At 46.3% G+C, this 23,253-nt stretch overlaps 1 protein-coding gene across 3 annotated transcripts in view; it reads left to right on the top strand.

Moving 5' to 3' along the window:
• The window catches only part of UBXN7 (UBX domain protein 7), a 588,902-nt gene extending 566,475 nt beyond the window's left edge, over nucleotides 1–22,427 (top strand). For 2 of the 3 annotated variants that reach the window (XM_030215927.1, XM_030215926.1), the window contains one exon: nucleotides 20,417–22,427. In XM_030215927.1, the coding sequence (XP_030071787.1) occupies nucleotides 20,417–20,578 (162 nt within the window). In that variant the 3' untranslated portion in view covers nucleotides 20,579–22,427. Of the gene's footprint in view, nucleotides 1–17,840; nucleotides 18,239–20,416 lie in introns of all 3 variants that reach the window. The other variant, XR_003943538.1, reaches the window with a different exon arrangement.
• Nucleotides 22,428–23,253: the final 826 nt, after the last annotated feature.

The following is a 23,253-nucleotide window of genomic DNA, read 5'->3' as shown; positions in this document are numbered from 1 at the left end:
AATCTGCCAGATGATATTGGAGTATTACAGAGTGATGATGTTTCTAAGGACATTTTTTAATTAGATGTTTGGAAAGTTGTGACCCATACAGAGAATATGCTCAGGGGGACTGTAGCCCAACTATGCATTTCTTCTAAAGTAATGGTGGACAATATAGGAGAACTGGATCTCAAATTGAGTACTGTTGGAAAACATATTGCCTTAATGAAACCTCAGGTTACATAAGAAATGCCACACTGGGAAAAGACCAAGGGTCCATCGAGCCCAGCATCCTGTCCACGACAGCGGCCAATCCAGGCCAAGGGCACCTGGCAAGCTTCCCAAACGTACAAACATTCTATACATGTTATTCCTAGAATTATGGATTTTTCCCAAGTCTATTTAGTAGCGGTTTATGGACTTGTCCTTTAGGAAACAGTCTAACCCCTTTTTAAACTCTGCTAAGCAAACCGCCTCCACCACGTTCTCTGGCAACGAATTCCAGAGTTTAATTACGCGTTGGGTGAAGAAACATTTTCTCCGATTTGTTTTAAATTTACTACACTGTAGTTTCATCGAATGTCCCCTAGTCCTATTATTTTTGGAAAGCGTGAACAGACGCTTCACATCCACCTGTTCCACTCCACTCATTATTTTATATACCTCTATCATGTCTCCCCTCAGCCGTCTCTTCTCCAAGCTGAAAGCCCTAGCCTCCTTAGTCTTTCTTCATAGGGAAATCGTCCCATCCCCGCTATCATTTTAGTCGCCCTTTGCGGCACCTTTTCCAATTCCACCATATCTTTCTTGAGACGCGGCAACCAGAATTGAACACAATACTCAAGGTGCGGTCGCACCATGGAGCGATATAACGGCGTTATAACATCCTCACACCTGTTTTCCATACCTTTCCTAATAATACCCAACATTCTATTCGCTATCCGAGCCGCAGCAGCACACTGAGCAGAAGGTTTCAGTGTATTATCGACGACGACGATACCCAGATCCCTTTCTTGGTCCGTAACTCCTAACATAGAACCTTGCATGACGTAGCTATAATTCGGGTTCTTTTTTCCCCACATGCATCACCTTGCACTTGCTCACATTAAACGTCATCTGCCATTTAGCCGCCCAGTCTCCCAGTCTCGTAAGGTCCTCTTGTAATTTTTCACAATCCTGTTGCGAGTTAACGACTTTGAATAACTTTGTGTCATCAGCAAATTTAATTACCTCGCTAGTTACTCCCATCTCTAAATCATTTATAAATATATTAAAAAGCAGCGGTCCTAGCACAGACCCCAGAGGAACCCCACTAACTACCCTTCTCCATTGTGAATACTGCCCATTTAACCCCACTCTTTGTTTCCTATCCTTCAACCAGTTTTTAATCCACAATAGGACGTTTCCTCCTATCCCATGACCCTCCCAATTTCCTCTGTAGCCTTTCATGAGGTACCTTGTCAAACGCCTTTTGAAAATCCAGATACACAATATCAACCGGCTCCCCTTTGTCCACATGTTTGTTTACTCCTTCAAAAAAATTGAAGTAAATTGGTCAGGCAAGATTTCCCCACACAAAAGCCGTGCTGACTCGGTCTCAGTAATTCATGTCCTTGGATGTGCTCTGTAATTTTGTTTTTAATAGCCTCTACCATTTTCCCCGGCACCGACGTCAGACTCACCGGTCTATAATTTCACGGATCTCCCCTGGAACCTTTTTTAAAAATGGACGTTAAATTGGCCACCCTCCAATCTTCCGGTACCATGCTCGATTTTAAGGATAAATTGCATATCACTAGCAGTAGCTCCGCAAGCTCATTTTTCAGTTCTATTAGTACTCTAGGATGAATACCATCTGGTCCAGGAGATTTGCTACTCTTCAGTTTGCTGAACTGCCCCATTACGTCCTCCAGGTTTACCGTTAAGTCAGTAAGTTTCTCTGACTCGTCCTCTTGAAATATCATTTCCGACACCGGTATCCCACCCAAATCCTCGGTGAAGACCGAAGCAAAGAATTCATTCAATCTCTCCACTACGTCTTTGTCTTCCTTGATCGCCCATTTTACCCCTCGATCATCCAGCGGCCCAACCAATTCTATTGCCGGCTTCCTGCTTTTAATAGACGCTTTAGTTACGCTTTAGTCTGCTGGTGTTGCTGGATAAAGGGCTAGTCTTACTGTATGCTCTTAGAAGTTTTAGAGAATACTTTAGAGGAACTTGTGGCTTTTGAGTTTTACTTCTACTGGACTGGTGGAGGGGTAGCATTGTATATTAACGAGAGTCTTGACTCAGATAGATTACAAATTCAGCAGGACACAAGTCACACCTTTGAATCTTTGTGGGTTGAAATTCCATGTATAAAAGGGAAAAGGACGGTGATAGGAGTGTACTATCGTCCGCCGCGCCAGAATGAGCAGGTAGACACAGAAATGATAAAAGAAATCAGAGACGCAAACAAAATGGGCAATGTGATAATAATGGGTGACTTCAATTATCCAAATATAGACTGGGTAAATGTAACATCGGGGCATGCTAGAGAGGTACAATTCCTTGATGGAATCAAGTACAGCTTTATGGAGCAGCTGGTGCAGGAGCCGACGAGAGAAGGAAAAATTCTAGACTTGGTCCTTAGTGGAGCACATGATCTGGTGAGGGACGTTATGGTACTTGGGCCGCTTGATAACAGTGATTATAATATGATCAGTTTTGATATCAACCTTGAAGTATTTATACACAGGAAGTCAAGTACGTTAGCGTTTAACTTTAAAAAAGGAGACTATGATAAAATGAGAAGAATGGTGGGAAAAAAACTTATACATAGTAGATGACGGCAGAAAAAGACCTGTATGGTCCATCCAGTCTGCCCAACAAGATAACTCATATGTGCTAATTTTTGTGTATACCCTACTTTGATTTGTACCTGTGTTCTTCAGGGCACAGACCGTATAAGTCTGCCCAGCACTAGCCCCGCCTCCCAACCACCGGCTCTGGCACAGACCTTATAAGTGTGCCCAGCACTATCCCTGCCTCCCACCACCGGCAACTGAGAGGGTAAAAACTGTACAACAGGCATGGACGCTGTTCAAAAATACCATCCTGGAGGCCCAGGCTAAACATATTCCGCGAATTAGAAAAGAAAAACGGAAGTCCAAAAGACAGCTGGCGTGGTTGAAAAGTGAGGTGAAGGAAGCTATTAGGGCTAAAAGAAACGCCTTCAGAAAATGGAAGAAGGAACCGTCTGAAAATAACAAGAAGCAGCATAAGGAGTGTCAAAGCAAAAGCAAGGCGCAGATAAAGAAGGCCAAGAGGGAGTATTAAAAAAAGATAGCATTAGAGGCAAAAAACATAGCAAAAATTTTTTTCAGTATATTAAAAGCAGGAAGCCGGCAAAAGAATCGGTTGGGCTGCTGGATGACCGAGGGGTAAAAGGGGTGATCAAGAAAGATAAAGACGTAGCGGAGAGATTGACTCACCAGGTACCATGCAGCATCCCGGGCCCCTTCCGGGGCCATTCTTTGTTTGAGTGGTGCACTCTGCTGGTGGCGTTTTCAGCATGCTGCTCATGTGCCTCGTGTCTGTCGACCTCCGCTACACCCCTGGTCATCAGAGATCCTAGGCCCAGGTGTGTGCTGTGGCTGGAGCAATCGCCCCCCGGTTTACCCTCTTTTTTTTTTCCCCCCCTTTGATTATTGGGCTTTGTATTATCTTCTGTCCCCTCTGTCCTGTCTTATATTGTAGCTCCTTTTTCTTTTCAGTTTGTGAATAATTGTTTTTCATATGTAAACCGCTTAGCTCTGTTTGTCAGTTAAAGCGCTATAGCAGTGATGGCGAACCTATGGCACGCGGAGCCCTCTCTGTTGGCACGCGCGCCACCGGTCGCCTCACCCGAAACTTAGCCCTCCCACCCATCCACCCGGCGTCAAGCATTCCTCCCTCCCTCCCACCCGGCACCAGCCCGCCCGGCCTCCATCCCTCCCTCCGAACCCGAAGAAATTTAAAAGTCTCCCTTGTTCGAGTAGGCGGCGTCAGCATCAGCAGTAGCAGCGAAAAGCGTGCTGCTGGTTCGTCGCGTCTTCAGCCTTCCGTCTCTCAAGCTCTCTGGTCCCGCCCTCATTTCCTGTTAGGGCGGGACCAGACAGCTTGAGAGACGCTTTTCGCTGCTACTGCTGATGGTGACGCCGCCTACTCGGACAAGGGAAGACTTTTAAATTTCTTGGGGTTCGGAGGAAGGGAGGGATGGCGGGCTGGTGCCGGGTGGGAGGGAGGGAGGAAAGCTTGACGCCGGGTGGGTGGCTGGGTTGGAGGGTGCCCTGGTGCACGCTGGGTGGGAGGGAGGGAGCGAGGCCTGGTGCTTGGGTGGGAGGGTGGGTGGCCTGCCTGCTTGCTGCTGCTGCTGGTTGGGTGGGTGGGAGGGCTGGTGCTTGGGTGGGAGGGAGGGAGGCTTGGGTGGCCTGGTGCTTGGGTGTGAGTGCATGGCCTGGTGCTTGGGTGAGAGGGAGGCAGGCCTGGTGCTGGGTGGGAGTGCTGGGTGGGTGCATGGCCTGGTGCTTGGGTGGGTGGGAGAGAGGCCTGCCTGGTGCTTGGGTGGGTGGGAGGCCTGGTGCTTGGGTGGGTGTCCTGGTGCTTGGGTGGGAGTGCTGGGTGGGTGCATGGCCTGTTGCTGGGTGGGAGGGAGGGAGGCTTGATGCTGGGTGGCCTGGTGCTGGGTGGGAGGGAGGCCTGCCGCTGGGAGGGCAGGGGGGAGAGGAGGGTGGCTGGAGGGGAGGGCAGGGGGAGAGGAGGGTGGCTGGAGGGGGAGGGTGGCTGGACATGGGCGGCTGGAGGGGAGAGGAGGGTGGCTGGAGGGGAGGGCAGGGGGAGAGGAGGGTGGCTGGAGGGGAGGGTGGCTGGACATGGGCGGCTGGAGGGGAGAGGAGGGTGGCTGGACATTTGTGGCTGGAGGGGAGAGGAGGGTTGCTGGACATGGATGGAGGGCAAGAAATGAAAAGATAGGAGGAAAGTAAAGAAATAAATGGAAAGGAAGCCCTGAAAACAGAGTTAAGAGAACAGATAGCAGCAGAATCAGCAACTAGGACCAATATGGATAGAAAAACAAAATCACCAGACAACAAAGGTAGAAAAAAATCATTTTATTTTCATTTTAGTGTTTGGAATATGTCCAATTTGAGAATTTACATCTGCTGTCTTATTTTGCACTGGGTATACTGGAGCTGTAATAACTTACAGCAATGATTTATAATGAAAGAAAATCATGTTATTTTTTTCTCCTATACTAGAATAATATTTTCAGTGATGTTTGTTTATATGTGTCAAGGCTGGTGTAAGGGGGTGTGGCTATCATGGGGTGGAGTCATATGTGGTGACCCCGCCCATAATGAGTACCGGCACTTCGCGATGAGTAATTAGATTTTGGGTTGCTGTTTGGGCACTCGGTCTCTGAAAGGTTCGCCATCACTGCGCTATAGCAAACACCTCCAAAGAATAAACTCTAAGCTAGAGTAGCATTTTCCATTCCAGGCTCAGTCAGTGAGGTCACCCGTGTTGTGAGGACTTCCATTCTGCTGTCCACAGAGAGCATCCGCTTTAATTAGTAACTTGGTCTTATTGTCTCTGCTGAAATACGTTACACAATATGTCCTTCAGTGGTTACAATAACTCTTCTTAATACAGTTCTATTTTCCTGCATAATTCTGAGGTTGTCCTGAACTTGAAAGTGTTTTCCTACTCTGCAGTACTCTTAGCTCCTTCATAGACTTTTTGTGCACCTAGTAGGGTAACCAAGGATAAGATGCCACATAGAACTCTTTATAGGTGTCTATAAGAATTCTGTGAACCTCTGTGATTTGATTGTTGAAATCTTCTAATAAATGTATTTCCCATAGAAAAAAAATCATTTTTAGCCAGAGAAAATATGTGGATGGCCACCAAAATACATTCTCACCACTTTTGCCTAAATACAATAATACTTTTTACTGTTAAACAATTTTTTTAATTAATGACTTCAAACAAACAAAGAAATACAGGAATTAAACCAAGCAAAAATGCAAGTGGAGGTTGAGGATGAGCCCAGGAGACTATCTCCACCCGAGAGTCTGTCTTTTTCCTCCTTTGTCCGGGAAATGGCTACAGCTATTCCCTTCCCTGTGGAGGTTGAGGATGAGCCCAGGACCGAGATGCTCAAAGTCCTGAATTATTCTTCTCCACCTAAAGAGGCTGTGACAGTCCCTCTGCATAAGGTACTGAAGGAAGTCCTTATGCAAAATTGGTCCGCCCCTCTGTCTGACCCTGTGGTTCCCAAGAAAGCTGAGTCCCAATATTGGATCCACGGTGAACCTGGATTGATGAGATCCCAATTACCCATAATTCCATGGTGGTGGATTCTGCTCTCAAACATAGTAGATGACGGCAGAAAAAGATCTGCACGGTCCATCCAGTCTGCCCAACAAGATAAACTCATTACATGCTAGTTTTTTGTGTATACCTTACCTTGATTTGTACCTGTCTTTTTCAGGGCACAGACCGTATAAGTCCACCCAGTACTATCCCCGCCTCCCAACCACCAGCCCCGCCTCCCACCACTGGCTCTGGCACAGACCGTATAAGTCCACCCAGTACTATCCCCGCCTCCCAACCACCAGCCCCGCCTCCCACCACTGGCTCTGGCACAGACCATATAAGTCTGCCCAGCACTAGCCCAGGCCTCCCAACCGTCTCTGCCACCCATTCAAGGCTAAGCTTCTGAGGATCCCTTCCTTCTGAACAGGATTCCTTTATGTTTATTCCACGCATGTTTGAATTCCTTTACAGTTTTCCTCTCCACCACCTCGCGGGAGGGCATTCCAAGCATCCATCACCCTCTCTGTGAAAAAATACTTCCTGACATTTTTCTTAAGTCTGCCCCCCTTCAATCTCATTTCATGCTCTCTCGTTCTACCACCTTCCCATCTCCGGAAAAGGTTTGTTTGCGGATTAATACCTTTCAAATATTTGAACGTCTGTATCATATCACCCCTGTTTCTCCTTTCCTCCAGGGTATACATGTCCAGGTCAGCAAGTCTCTCCTCATACGTCTTGTAACGTAAATCCCATACCATCCTCGTAGCTTTTCTTTGCACCGCTTCAATTCTTTTACATCCTTAGCAAGATACGGCCTCCAAAACTGAACACAATACTCCAGGTGGGGCCTCACCAACGACTTGTACAGGGGCATCAACACCTCTTTTCTTCTGCTGGTCACGCCTCTCCCTATACAGCCTAGCAACCTTCTAGCTACGGCCACCGCCTTGTCACACTGTTTCGTCGCCTTCAGATCCGCAGATACTATCCCTCTCCCCGTCCGTACCTAGCAGACTCTCCCCGCCTAACACATACGCCTCCCGTGGATTTCTACTCCCTAAGTGCATCACTTTGCATTTCTTCGCATTGAATTTTAATTGCCAAACCTTAGACCATTCTTCTAGCTTTTTCAGATCCTTTTTCATGTTTTCCACTCCCTCCGGGGTGTCCACTGTGTTACAAATCTTAGTATCATCCGCAAATAGGCAAACTTTACCTTCTAACCCTTCGGCAATGTCACTCACAAATATATTGAACAGAATCGGCCCCAGCACCAATCCCTGAGGCACTCCACTACTCACCTTTCCCTCCTCCGAGCGAACTCCATTCACCACCACCCTCTGGTGTCGGTCCGTCAACCAGTTCCTAATCCAGTTCACCACTTCGGGTCCCATCTTCAGCCCATCCAGTTTATTTAAGAGCCTCCTGTGGGGAACCATGTCAAAAGCCTTACTGAAATCTAAGTAGATTACGTCTGTAGCACGTCCACGGTTCAATTCTCTGGTCACCCAATCAAAGAATTCAATGAGATTCGTTTGGCACGATTTTCCTTTGGTAAAACCATGTCTCGGATCTTGCAAGAGAGCTAGGAGTACTAGAGACTATGCTTCGGCGCCCCCAGGCAGAGAAGCTAGGACTCTTGACTCTTTTGGGAGGAAGACGTATCAGGCCGCTATGCTCGCTGCCAAGATCCAGTCATACCAGCTCTTCACGAGCGTACACTTGCGGGACTCGATATGTCAACTGTCCATCTTGGTTGAGACACTCCCTACGGAGCTGGCCAAGCCTTTTCGCCAGGTGGTCAGGCAGCAAGGAGTGTCGCAAGTTCCTGGCCAAGGGTACTTTTGACACTTTTGACGTGACATCCAGAATCGCTGTTCAAGGTATAGTGATGCACAGACTCTCATGGCTGCGTGTCTCTGACCTGGATCATTCTATTCAGCAGCGGATGGCGGATGTTCCTTGCCGGGGGGGACAATCTTTTTGGAGAAAAAGTAGAGGATCTAGTCTATCAAATCAAGAAGCATAATGATGCTATGGATTCTCTCTCCCACCAGGTGCCTTCTGCTACTGCCTCCTCCTCTAGGAGGGTTTTTGGAGGGAGGAGGAGTGCCCTCTATACCTACTCTAGGAGTAGGTACACTCCTGCTTCTCGGCAGCCCCCACACACAGCACAGCTCCCAGCACAGGCAGGTACTTGCAGAGGAACTCTCTGCCCTTCTAAAGGCCAGTGCAGTCGAACACATTCCACCAGGGGAAGAAGGGCTGGCATTCTATTCCAGGTACTTCCTTGTGCAAAAGAAAACAGGGGATGCAGTGGCGTACCAAGGGGGGGAGGTGGGGGTGGTCCGCCCCGGGTGCACGCCGCTGGGGGGTGCTGCGGCGCGCGCTTGTGGGCTCCGACTTCGCTAACTTGGCTCGTTTGCTGCAGCTCCCTCTGCCTCGGAACAGGTTACTTCCTCTGGAGGAGAATAAAAAGTTACGAAAAAGTTCAATAATACGCTCCTCAGTTCTGACATATCATTCTGCCCTATCAGTCAACTGAACCACCCTACGCGGACTCCCAATCTGTGACACCAAATGAGCCAGCAGACTCCCCTTTTTGTTAACATGCTTAAACATTTGATATTGATAATAAGCTGATGACCTCTGAGTTCTAGAATGGATCAGCTAGTTTAACACAGACTGGGAGGCCAGTATATGACCCTTAGTGATGGCAGTGGAATGGACTTCAAACAATTGTCTATTTCATTTCACTTGGGCCTCCAAACGGGCAACTCGGCCTCTCCAGCTCGTTTTTTATGAGCTACATAAGAAATAGTTTCCCCACTTAAGACTGCCTTTGCAGCCTCCCAAAAGAGAACTGGTTTGGTAGAGATGTAGTCCTTGTTATATTCTACATAGTCTTGCCACTTACTCTGTAAAAAGAATGAAATTTGGTGTCATAATATAAAACTGTAGGAAACTGCCATCAATATGTCTAGATCCCTTCTGGCCCCATTCCAGCTCGATCCAAATTTGTGGGAGATCACGTGATGCTTTGAGAGTGGTGGCTGTGGATTAGCACTCCTCTGGGGTTCCCGTGCTTTCGGCTAAAACTAATCTTTCTGTTCCTTAATCTGGGCAACGACGGTCGCATATTACATTGGAACCTCTCATGGACCAATATATGGTGCCAATGCTGGCTGCAACATCTAAGAGAGGAGCTAAGCTTGAAAAAGAAAAAACACGAGGTGTGGAGCCCAAGATGGCGGACATGGTGCTGCAACTAGGCTCAGAATTCGCTGACCGACAACTGGCGCAAATTACTGCTACAGTGGGAGTGGCTTTGGAACCTCGCTTTGAGCACTTAGCCAGACAGTTTAGTAAAATGAAAGCGATGCTGACAGAGACAACTAAGAGAACATCTGATTTAGAGAAAAGGGTTGTCACGGAACACGGGATGATGAGCCTTTGGGCTGCAGCAGACAAGGCCTCTGGGGATGCGCAGAACAGGGGCGAACCAGGCACTGAATACAAACAAGATACCAGACATGGCAAATAAACAGAGCACACTCAAGACAAGGTGAAACCAGAGCCTGGCTAAAGCGAAAACAAGGAACGGAACTGAACAAAATCAGGAACAAAGGAAGGACACTCATACGGGGCCACAAGACTGAACTGGAAACCACCCGTAAGCAAGGCCGAACTGGAACGCACTCATACCAGAGGGAAGGGAAAAGAAACAGAACGGAATCTCTTGAGCAAGTACTACTCAAGCAGTGCACACACACTGCACTAAACAGAGCCACAAACAAGGGGTCAAAAGACCCTACACACAGGCACAAAGAAACTGAAGGGGAAAGGACAACCCCACTTAGATTCACATGGTAGAAACCACAAGTAAAAGATAAAACCACACAGGGAGGCAGCATAGTGCTGTGCTTAGAACCACGGCTATAAACGAATATTCCTAACGAAGTCAAATAGACATTACACAGAGAGGTAGCTCAGGGCTGAGCTAGTAGTCCCAGCTAAACGGAAGAGCTGTCCACTCGTGCCACACAGAGAGGCAGTTCAAGGCTGAGCTAGTAGTCATAGCTAAACAGAAGAAACACCCACTCAAACACAAACAGAACCAAACAGAGAAGACGCTCAGGGCTGCGCTAAAGCCACAGCTATAAATGAATAGTCCTAACCAAGTCAAACAGAAATCACACAGAGAGGTAGCTCAAGGCTGAGCTAGTAGTCACAGCTAAACAGAAGAAATGTCCACTCGTGTGCCACACAGAAAGGCAGCTCAAGGCTGAGCTAGTAGTCACAGCTAAACAAAAAAGCAACCCACTCAAACACAAACAGAAGCCAAACAGAGAGGACGCTCAGGGCTGAGCCTAGTAGTCACAGCTAAACGAAAGAACAGCCCACTTGTGCCACACAGAGAGACCGCTCAAGGCTGCGCCAGTAGTCACAGTTAAACGAAAGAGCAACCCACTCAAACAGAAACCTCACAGAGAGGACTCAAACAGAAAGCACACAAGGAAAACTCAAGACAAGGCCACACAAAGGAACACTCACGGTTATGCCACACAGCACTCAAGGATAAGGGAATTCACTCATGAAGGAACACTCTAAGCTCTACTATACAGCATTCAAGGAAGAGGGAAGCCGCTCAAAGGAATACTCAAGGGTGTGCCACCAGGCACTCAAGGAAAAAGGGAAGCCACTCATAGGACACAAGGCTGTGACACACGGCACTCAAGGGTAAATGGAAGCCACTCATAGGAATGCACAAGGCTGGCCACTCAGCACACAAGGATAAAGGGAAACACTCATAAGAATACACAAGTCTGGTGACTCAGCACACAAGGATAAAGGGAAGCCACTTATAGGAATACACAAGGCTATGCCACAGGGTCAAATAAAAGACACTAGAGACAAAGGGAAAAGCAAGCAAACAGGGAAAGCTGCCTTTACATACAAAAATCAGATAAGGAGCAATGCTCACAAGAATCAGGAGACAACCACAGCAGACAAAGAGTTAAAGCAGGCTAAAGGGAAGGGCTGCTTCTAATACACATCAAAAAGAAGCAGGGCTTACACTGCAGTCAAAGGTTTAAAGCAAACAAAGGGAAAAACAAACAATGTTCTTACCAGAACTCAGCCAGCATACAGCTGGGTAGGGAAAGAAAAAGCAAGCAGAGACAGAGCACACACAGCTGCATGGAAGCAAAGTAATCAAGGAAAGCAGCTGGGCTGGCAACAACCGGCTCTTTGAAGAGTGAAAGGTAACAAGGGAAACCACACAAGGAAACAGAACAGGCTTATTCTGGAGAGCCTAGATAACAAGGAAATAATCCATTCAGGTTCAAACCAGAACCACACACAGAAAAACAGAACAGGGCTTTGCTTGGGAGCAAAGTTAACAGGCAAGTAATCCATACAGGTTTAAACCAAAACCACACACACAGGGCTCAGGGCTGTGCCCAGAGGCACAGCTTAACAAGAAGACCAGTTCCCTCAGAATCAAACAGTACAACAAGAAAAGGGAAAAATAGACCTGTTGCAAAGGCAAGGCAGGAAAGTTCCCTGGGTCCTTATAAAGGAGTAGGCTGATGGTCCTACTTGTGACATTATCAGCCTACTCCTCTGCAAGTAGGAAATGAAGCAGGGAGACCAAAACGAGGCTTGGCTAACAGGAAGAACAACAGGAAAAAAGGCAGACTGGAGAGGTCACAGAGCTAGATACAGAGAAACAGTAGGTCGGGACATAAGGGCACGGCCACAATCATGACAAGGGTCTCTGACTTGGAAGATACAATGGTGCAACAGAGTCCGGTACTGGCAGATATGAAGCGGAAGCTCCAGGAGCAAGCAGACAGACTCGAAGACCTGGAAAACAGATCGCAACGCAGCAACCTCAGCATTGTGGGGTTGTCAGAACACCTACCTGAAAGGAACTTAGCTACTCTTTTGGAACAATGGCTGCATAAAGAATTTGCTTTGTCAGACAGCTTTGGCCCTTTCTGTATAGAGAATTGGACGTTTCCAAGATGGCCAACAGAGTCCGTGGGTTGTCATCATAAAAATCCATAATTATGCACATAAAACAGAAATTTTATGTTGATATAAGCTTAAACGTGACACTCAACTTATAAGGATGATCCCATCAAACTTTTCCAAGATTACTCCATAGCAGTACAAGAGAAGCGGAGGTGTTTTTTGCCTATCTGTGTGGCATTATATGAAGAAAAGGTCCGCTTTATGCTCTTTTATCCTGCACTTAAAGTGAATATGGCTAGGAAATGGATTACCTATGAAACGGTGTCTGCTGCACAAGATTGTCTCAACATGCTTGCAGGGTGAGAAGACGCAGGATTATCACTGCAGTTGGACCTGCATCATGGAGGTGGAATACATGGTATCGACTATGTTGGATTACAAGAGGGACCTTATCTATGTTAGTCCTTACACAGAATTGCATAATCTTTTACAGGTGCCTAGAGGCCTAAACTGATTTATTTCATAGAACATTTTGTTGCTCGGGTTTTCGGGGGGGGGGGGGGGGGGGGGGAATCTAGCATTTTGTGATTGGTTCTCTGCCATGGCAGACAGATGGGCAGGGATATGGGGTTTGAAGATTACTGCTGGGAAGGGAGGATGGTTGGGAGAGAAAGAGGGGGGTTTGGGGATTCCCAAGTATTTGGTTATTTGCTGGTCCCTGTTATGGGGACCCTATGTTGTGGGATGGGGGGGAGGGTTATTGGGAGCATGTTCAAGTAAATATTTGTACAAGGTGTTTCAAGGTTGGGAGTTTTTGTAAAATTTCGGACACGGGTGAGGATTTATGGCTACCTCTTGAAAAGTGTGGCTTACGGGTTCACAATGGGTGTTGAGCTAATAAGGTAATGGGTGATTTGCGAGGTCTGGGGGGAAGGCTGAGCTCTCCGGATCAGATGAAAGGCATCATGATGAGCGGTACTATAACACATTGTGAATGTAAGTGCCTCAGTGTAGGATCATAACTTGGAATGTTGGGAAGATCACCTCCCTCATTAAGCATAAGAAAATTTTATCTGCTTTAAAAAGACAGAAGGCTGAAGATGGCAACGGTTTGACTCGCGCTGACGGACGTGCTACCAATCTGTGCTCAAGCAGAACCTGGAAAGAGCTCCTTTACCTGTCGAGGAGATGGGAAAGCGACGAGGAAAAGTCAGGGATGTTCCCTCCAACCCTGGCGGGAAACCTCAGCTCTCACAGCCGACGCTTGAACATTTTGGAATTGCGTCCGGTTCTGGTCTCACTTCTACTCCTGCAGCTGGTGCCAGCGTCTCAGCGCTGACCGACAGTGGCAACGGGGCTTCCCTAAGCCCTGTTTTACGTATAGCGCCCCCTCAACCAGGAAGAGAGAGCTCCCAGACGAGTCCTGCCGCTTCCAACCTAAGCGGTGAAGGGAGCGAGCTGGGAGGGAACTTGCAGGCAGCAGGAACATCAATTGAACGATTGATTGAACCAGAGAAGAAAACAACTCCGTTTGTGGCATCTACAATCGTGAGTACCCTGGAACAAGTTGTTCAAGCACCTCCCCTGGTTTTTATTGAAGGGAATATTGAAAAACCAGCTATAGTGACTTTGGAGTCACTTTGGGACCTGAATTCCACAACTCTCTCTGCTTTGCAGTTATCTGTTTCAAAGAATTCTGAAACTATTAAAGTTTTAGCTGAGTACTACTACTACTATTTAGCATTTCTATAGCGCTACAAAGCATACGCAGCGCGGTTGAAGTAAAAAGCCTCTCTGAAAAGGTTGAAAAAATGGAACTTGTGGAAAAATCATTGATTAAAGAAAGGAATTTTGCTTCTAGACGCATGGAATATTTGGAAAATCAATCTAAGAGACTTAACCTGCGTTTTATAAACTTTCCAAAATCACCACTACTTTCCCCGGTACAAATGGTTAAGAAATATTCAGTCGATATTTTGGGAATGCCTGAGACTTCACTGCCACCAATTACAAGAGCTTATTATATTCAAATTCCTGGGCAAGCTCCAGAAAATTTAAATCCTCAGAATGCAATGAATCTGACGGCTTTCCTGGAATCATCTTTGGAGGTGGTCACGCAAAGAACTACTTCGTTAGTGACTTTTGCACTAGAATTAGATAGAGATGCAGTGCTCAGATTATCTCTAAGACATTTAAATTCTTTATTTATGGGTTCAAAAGTAAGGGTTTTCCCGGATTTGTCAAGGGAAACCCAAAAGAGACGTAAGTTATTTCTAGATTTGCGTCCTAGGGCAGTGGCCCTGGGAGCAAATTTTCTTTTGCAATTTCCTTGTGTGTGTAGGATTCTCCTTCACACAAAACAATATCAATTTTTTGAACCCAAACAGTTGGATGATTTTTTGAAAGGTAAAGAGAGTATTATTGTGAAAATTTAGACCCGAATGTAACACTGTAAAGCAGTTTTGAGTAAGTCGGTAGAACATGGCGCAGTCTTGGTTTAACAGAATTGATTATAAGCTGGGTACTAAATAGCTTGTTTAATATTTCTAAATTCTTGGATCATTTACCTTATTTGTGGACGATAACACTTCGTTAATTTCGTATTACTTTTTTCCTTATGCTTTTTCAGTATTGTGTATTATTATTCTTGATTGAATATTATTATGTATATTAAAATGTTATAAAGAAATTAAAAAAAAAAAAAGACAGAAGGCTGATACCACCTGCATCCGAGAGACTCGCCTCTCAGATAGTGAACATCGGAAGCTCAAATGGTCCTGGGTGGGTAAGGTGCACTTTTCATCATCTGGTGGGCGGAAGGGAGGAGTGGCGATACTGATTCATAAACATCTAGCCTGCACATCAGAAGTCTTGTTACAGAATGAGCAGGGGAGATTTCTATTAACTGAAGTTATGGCTCCAAGGAAGGGAATTATATCTGCTAACCTTCTATGGACCTACTCCTTATGACTTCACATTTTTCCTAGCCCTTATGGATAAACTATTGCCTTATCACGGGAAGACTCTTTTGGTGCTGGGAGATCTGAACCTGCTAGCGGATTGATCCCTGGATTGCACGGGATGGCGAGTCTGGCCCACGCTTCTAAACTAGGTACGGAGATGCTGCAGTCCTTTTGCACCTCTTTGGTGGATGCTTGGAGACTGCTGCACCCATGCGAGAAGGATTTTACGCACAGATCTTGGGCGCACGACACACGCAGTTGGATTACATTTTGGTCTCCTCCTCGTTTCCTATAGTCACAGAGGCTCAGCTAGGGATAGATGTAATTTCTGATCACGCTTCCATCTGGATTGACCTGGAGGCAACAGTGAACTTTCAGGTGTCCCTGGGGTGGTGGGTTCTCAGATACCTAGCTCAAGATAAAGAGTTTCACTCTTACCTGATTTCTAAGTGTGAGTCCTTCCTTACTCATAACCAACAACACTTAAATGAGCTGCAATTATTTTGGTGCACAGCTAAGTCAGTATTGCGTGGAGAGATCATCGCTTATATGATAGCGCGCTGCAAACGGGTAGCCCAGAGTATCCAAAATCTAGAATCACCGCTATGGAGAGCAAAGCAGGCATATGCAAGGGGCCCTACTGCTAGTAACAAGGAAAATTATCTTTCCCTTCAGGTCACTTTAAACTCCCCTACTACAGGAGCAGACGCAGTGCAGTGTTCTTTATCAGAAATATCGTTTCCATAGGTTTGGGAACAAGCCTTGGGGAATGCTGTCTTGAGTGATGAAGTCCTTGGGGGAGAATCACACAGTAAGTGCTCTACGTGATAACACTGGCCAAATAGTCAACCGTCCTGACCGGATGACGCAACTCTTTGATCACTTTCAAAGCCTATACATGAGGTGCCCGTCCCCGGTGGCAGGAGAGGTGGAGACCTTTCTGTCGAGGGCGCAGATGCCTCGCCTGTCGAGAAGGCATCGGCAACCTTGAGTGCTCCCTTACATCCAAGGCATGATCAAGCCTCTCTCATGGGACCCCTATTATATTATTACCGATCGGTGGTAGATACAGTGCATTTCCAAAGCATGAAAACATGGCGTTAATTACTTCGCTTCTGAAACCGGGGAAACCCCAGGAAGTCCCAGAGTCATATCGCCCGATTTCTTTAATAAATGTGGATATTAAATTATTGGCTAGGCTGTTGGCGTCTATGCTCGTTTATTTCCTCCCTGAGCTGATTAGCCGTGCTCTAGTAAGGTTTGTCCCAAAAGGGCATTCCGTAATTAATATCTGGAAAGTTCTCCTGTCTGTTTCCCACTGTCAGGTGCATAATATACCATTTATGCTGGTCAGTCTCGATGCTGCGAAGGCATTTGACCAGGTTAACTGGCACTATTTTTTCCAGGTGTTACAATGGGTGGGTCTCCCTGATTGGTATCTCCAGGCGGTTCAAGCTCTGTATAGAGGTCCATTGAAATACAGTGTGGCACTCGTCAGGGTTGCCCCCTATTGCCCCTGTTGTTTGACCTTTACCTGGAGCCATTGATACGAACGCTGAACGGCTCACCAGTTGTGCGGGGAGTGAGGATACAAGATCAGACAATTAAGACGTTAGCTTATGCTGACAATATTTTGGTAGTACTTGCTTCACCACAAACCTTGCTGCCTCCCATGCTCTCTATTCTTCAGCACTTTGGCACTCTCTCAGGGTATAAACAGTTATGATAAGTCTAAGGTGCTGGTGTTAGACCCAATTATGCAACAGGGTTAGCAGGGTGATTTTCCATTTCGGAGGGAGGATACTGCACTGAGAGATCTTGGGGTTCTATTACCCACTGATCTCTCCACTTTATACAGAGTCAATGTTACCCTTCTATTAGAAGAAACTAAGCAAAAACTTGCTGTCTGGCAGGTCTATCTTCTCTTCCTATGAGGTCGGATTTCTCTGTTTAATATGATTCTCACCCCCAAATGGCTTTACTTATTTCAGCAGCTTCCCCTGTACTTAGGGGTTAGGGAGGAACAGAAGTTAGGAAAGCTTATGCAATCCTATCTATGGAAAGGTAAAAAGTCTAGATTACCACTGACATTAATACATACCCCTAAAAGTTATGGTGGGATGGGGCTCTTGAACATAAGATATCTGACAGTGGCCTGTGGTATGCGCCACATTAACGATTGGTTCAGAGGCACTGAAGAGTTCTCCTTATCTTCTGTTGAAACAGCTATAGTTCCCGGGATACACCTTAGCCATATTTTACACACTTCAAGTAAGTTACCTCCTAATGTTTTTTCAAAATTATCCCATGCTTAAATCCTTAAGGGAAGTATGGTGGTGGATATGCAGGAGATACTATTTCTCGTCAAAGGTAACACCATAACTATCTATTTGTAATAACCCAGCCTTCCCCCCTGGGCGGGGTACAAGTGTGTTTGCCCATTGGGCTTAGAATGGTCTCAAATACTTAGCTCAAGTGAACAAGAGGAGCGTAGGTCATTTGAATATCTCCAACACACTTGACAGGATACCCCAGTGCACTATTTTGCCTACCAACAGCTTAGACATTATGTTTCCTCTCTAGATTGGACTGATCTAATGGAAGATGTGACAGATACACAGATGTCGGAGGCTTATACGTTGGGATCTCAACAATCGGTGCCTGTAATACCATCATCAGCATTTGAAAGACACTACAGCTGAGCTGGATTATCAACTCTTGGCGACCCGCTGGTCTCAAGATCTACAGTGTATCATAACCATAGAACACTGCAAACATTACATAAAACAGCTTCGCTCTTGATGATTGTCTGTGCAACAAAGAGAAATGCTTTGCAAATTTTTGTTACGGCTCCACTTTTCACTGAAGCGTGCATTCAGGGCAGCTCTGATAACGAGTGCAAACTGTGTTAAATGTAGGGCCACTTCAGCCACTCTGGGCCGCATGTTTTGGTCTTGCCCTGTTATAAGAAATTTCTGGAGGTGAGTGCTGTGGGCAGTGGATACCTATTGGAACTGCACAATCACCTATGATCCATTGATCCTTTTTAACAGTTATACCTACACGAATCCACCCCCTGTGGGCTTTAGGAGTTTCAGCAAGCTATTTCTTTGGGCTCTTTAGGCATCAAAACAATTTTATCAACCTGGCTGACAGATACAGGCCCCAAGTTGTCATTGGTCCAGATGCGTTTAGACAGACAAGGGATTACCACTTTGGATAATGGACCAGGGCGCTGGTTCCGGGAGACTTGGGAACATTTTTGGCTCACTTTACCTTCTAAAGCCAGGAGCTATCTGTTGAATATCTAACCTGGAACTTCAGCTTGAGGGGAGGGGGGGGGGGACAATGGGCAAGGTTGGATAATAAATTGTAACTAAAGATTGTGATTGTTGGCTATATTGTGTATCGAAGCTTCAGTAAAAAAAGATTTAAACATAACCATAAATTTATTTCCCTCTAGATGCCCAAGAGCAACACAAAGTGAAGGAGGGGCACACTAACAGGCTTATTTTCGAAAGAGAAGGGTGCCCATCTTTCGACACAAATCGCAAGATGGGCGTCCTTTTCACAGGGTCGCCCAAATCGGCATAATCGAAAGCCGATTTTCGGCGTCCTCAACTGCTTTCCTTTGTGGAGACTACCAAACTTCACGGGGGTGTGTTGGAGGCGTAGCGAAGGCGGGACTGGGGCATGCCTAACACATGGGCGTCCTCGACCGATAATGGAAAAAAGAAGGGTGTCCCTGACAAACACTTGGATGACTTTACCTGGTCCTTTTTTTCTTACGACCAAGCCACAAAAATATGCCCTAAATGACCAGATGACCACCAGAGGGAATTGGGGATGACCTCCCCTTACTCCCCCAGTGGTCACTAACCCCCTCCCACCCTCAAAAAAAAATTTTTTTTAAATATTTTTTCCAGCTCTATGCCAGCCTCAAATATCATACCCGGCTCCATGACAGCAGTATGCAGGTTGCTGGAGGAGTTTTAATAGGTGCAGTGCACTTCAGGCAGGCGGACCCAGGCCCATCCCCCCCTACCTGTTACACTTGTGGTGGTAAATGTGAGCCCTTCAAAACCCACCACAAACCCACTGTACCCACATGTAGGTGCCCCCCACCCTTCACCCATAAGGGCTATGGTAGTGGTGTACAGTTGTGGGGAGTGGGTTTTGCGGGGCTCAGCACACAAGGTAAGGGAGCTATGCACCTGGGAGCAATTTCTGAAATCCACTGCAGTGCCCCCTAGGGTGCCCAGTTGGTGTCTTAGCATGTCAGGGGGACCAGTGCACTACGAATGCTGGCTCCTCCCACAACCAAATGGCTTGGATTTGGTTGTTTCTGAGATGGGCGTCCTCGGTTTCCATTATCGCCGAAAATCGGGGACGACCATCTCTAAGGTTGACCTAAATTTCGCGATTTGAGTGTCCCCAACCGTATTATCAAAACGAAAGATGGACGCCCATCTTGTTTCGATAATACGAGTTTCCCCGCCCCTTCGCCGGGACGTCCTGCGAGGACGTCCTCAGGAAAACTTGGACACCCCTTTCGATTATGCCCCTCTAAGTAGCTTTTGGACTATTCCTCATCTTTCTTTACAGAGATTAGCTCTGAGTTTGAAAGAAAAATATGATTAGAGAGGTATTTTGATGATGTCTTTATTGACATATGTTCTGTGTCACTTCAGGGAGTACAGGATTGATCTACTGGTATTTTAGTGTTAATCCATTGACTTGTAAAGATGGCACAGATATGCACATTAGTACAAAAGTTAAATTGCCTTTTCTGAAAGGCAACATAGTGTATCCCCTCATTCACTTCACTGCTTTAAATAAAAATGCTTCTGCCATATTACCTATATTTTATGCTAGTTTTATATAATATAAAATGTTGAATGTAGATATTGTAGGCTATGTATTGATATGGCATCTATATCTTCACATACAGAAGAGGTAAATAAGCAAACTTCGTTTGTTCAGTGGTCCTGAGAACATTTTAAATTCAATGTTTCATGGATCAGTCTTTCTAGGGATAGTTTCAAGACTGAAAGAAAATTCTCTATTTCTGATACCTGCCTTTGTCAGTTTTCGACCCCATGAGAACAAAATAAAGTTCTGTTTTATCAATGATAACATGTCCTCTTTTATCTGTACAGGCCCTGGTGAAGCATGTGCAGTCTAAAGGATACCCCAGCGAACGATATGAGCTTCTCACCAATTTTCCACGAAGAAAGCTTTCTCATCTGGACTATGATGTCACTTTGCAAGAGGCAGGCCTTTGTCCCCAAGAGACTGTTTTTGTGCAGGAAAGGAACTAGCGCTGTGGCTGGGTTCTGTATCCCATCCTCCTGTTGCTGGTCTCATCAACTGACCCAGCAGGCACCTGGTCTCATAGGATCACTGAGCTCATCATGCCTAAAACAAGATATGGCTTTCCTGCCTTTTGATCAAAACATTCACAAGGATATGCTTCTTCCAAGATACAGCTATAAGAGAGTGCTCCATTTTGAATGAGGAGTGGAGTAGTGGCCCTGTCTTCCTTTTCTCTCATCCTAGTGCATCTGTATTTAAGAAATAAAAAAGGCGACAAAATTATGACTTCTTCCAACCATTATTAAAAGGGAAATATGTAAAAGAATCTCACCCTTTAGGTTATTTCATTCCTTGTGAAGCAGTGTCAGAGATCCACCTGGACTCAGCCCTATGAACATAGGACAAAAATAGACATGGCATTGTTTTGCTCTCTGCCCAGAGGTTGGTCCATTAGAAAAGGTCTGTAAGAGAAAGCAGTTCACCCACTTCTCACTGAGGGGCACTGTGTGTACATGAGTTAAGAAAGTGACTGAGGGTTTCCAACTTCACTGAGCAACAAGCTGTTACTGCTTTTTGGATGTACCCTTTCCCAGCAGCTATACCAAGAGTGCACCAGATTGAAAAACTGCTTGCTCTGCTGTGTGGCATGGAAGCAGATGTTCTCAACTCACCTTGCTTTCACACAGCTTGACTTGGGAAGGAGAAAACAAGCAAAACACTGATTTCCTTTCAGAATTTTGTTGAGGTAAAACAGCCTACTTCTCCTAGTCAGCAAAACATGCCTCCAGTCTTTCTGAGCCACTGGGCGGTGAATGTTTTTCTGGTTTTGTGTTTGTAATTAACTAATTCTGTTTAGGACTGTGATTCCATTGGGGTCTGTGAAGGTGAATAAATGTGATGTTGAGAGTTTCTGTCTTCCTATGAGGGGAAGTAAAAAGGTATGATTGTTTGGAAATAGTCTTGGTTTCTGGTGCTTCTTGTCTTAGCTAAGACACGTTCACTACCAACCCTACTCTTTTTTTTTTTTTTTTTGCCTCATGGTTGATGTGTGGTGAACTGGGAAGAATAAATCTGAGGGGAAGAATAGATCTGATTCAGAATTCCAAATGTAAAAGAGTTTGAATTCCTTTTGGCCATGATAGACCTCCCCTTGCCCTAGCACTTTATCAAGGGCCCCTCTCCCTTGCATCAAGAAGGATCCTCAACCATTGCCTCACTGCATATTTAATCAGCTGTTATGGTCATGCTTTCTGTCATTAGAGGATTATACTATGGCAGTGTGCCTATTACCATACCTTTCTGTTTTAACCCCTACTTTAGAGTCATCCATAAGCAAAGGAGTGGGATCTGTCTGTGTTGATAAAATGCGACTAGTGCATAGGGTAGCGAGGGGAGGAGAGAGAGAAAATAACATGGAAGATGGCGATAGGGAGAAAACCCCTATGCTCTGGCTCTTGCTCCAGTTCCATGATCTGGTTGCCAAAGTATAGGTCTCTTCTTCTGGCCTTTTCTCTGTACCATTCTCCCAAAGCTTCTAGTCTGCTCTTTTTCCCTCACCCCATCTTTTAGTTAGGAAAGCCGCTGGAATGGGCAAGCATGAGCCTGATTGCTGTTAAAACAGGAGAGGCAAAAGCAAGCTCTAAAAACATGGTGCCTGCATGTGAACATGCACTTAAAAGTCCCTGCCTCCTGCATGTATTTCCAAGCAGGGGATACCCATACATGAAGGGAAGTTGTCTTAGCCACCACAGTTTCTGTATGTTCATGTTGGCTCACATGGGCAACCTGCAGCCACCACTGCATCTTAACATCCATAGGAGCCAACTTTTCAAAATGATTGGGGGTGCTTAATTTTTTTTTTTTTACAGGTGGTGCATTTGCCCCCCTCTCCTCAGATTTCCAGACCCCCCTCCCTCTCCTCAGAGTTCCAGGCTCCAATGCCTCCCTGCCTCCTTCCTCAGACCCCCCTCCGAGTTCCAGACCCCCCTCCCTCCCTCCGAGTACCAGACCCCCTCCGAGTTCCAGCCCGACCTCTTCTCCCACTCCCACAACAGTCCTTTGCCTGCCCCTCGCCTTCCTGCATACCGCCCATAACTTAAAAGTCATCTTACCGGGGTCCCGGCGGCAGCAGTAGTGAAAGGCAAGTTTTACAAGTTGAAAGTCCACTGCCAGCAGTTGGTAGATAATCAGGTGAATTTTTGAAAGAGAAGGGCGCCCATCTTCCGACCCATCGGGAGATGGGCGTCCTCGCAAAGTCGCCTAAATTGGCATAATCGAAAGCTGATTTTGGGCGCCCTCAGCTGCTTTCCGTCGCGGGGACGACCAAAGTTCCCGGGGGCATGTCGGAGCAGTATGCAGGTCCCTGGAGCAGTTTAGGTGGGTGCAGTGCACTTCAGGCAGGCAGACCCAGGCCCATCCCCCCCCCCCCCACCTCTTACACTTGTGGTGGTAAATGTTGAGCCCTCCAAACCCCCCCAAAACCCACTGTACCCACATCTAGGTGCCCCCCTTCACCCATATGGCAGTGGTGTACAGTTGTGGGGAGTGGGTTTTGGGGGGCTCAGCACACAAGGGAAGAGAGCTTTGGACTTGGGAGCAATTTGTGAAGTCCACTGCAGTGCCCCCCTAGGGTGCCCGGTTGGTGTCCTGGCATGTGAAGGGGACCAGTGCACTATGAATG

The sequence above is a fragment of the Microcaecilia unicolor genome, chromosome 10 (assembly GCF_901765095.1).
Source record: "Microcaecilia unicolor chromosome 10, aMicUni1.1, whole genome shotgun sequence".
Lineage (NCBI taxonomy): Eukaryota > Metazoa > Chordata > Amphibia > Gymnophiona > Siphonopidae > Microcaecilia > Microcaecilia unicolor.
This window is presented reverse-complemented; position numbering and strand designations above follow the sequence as displayed.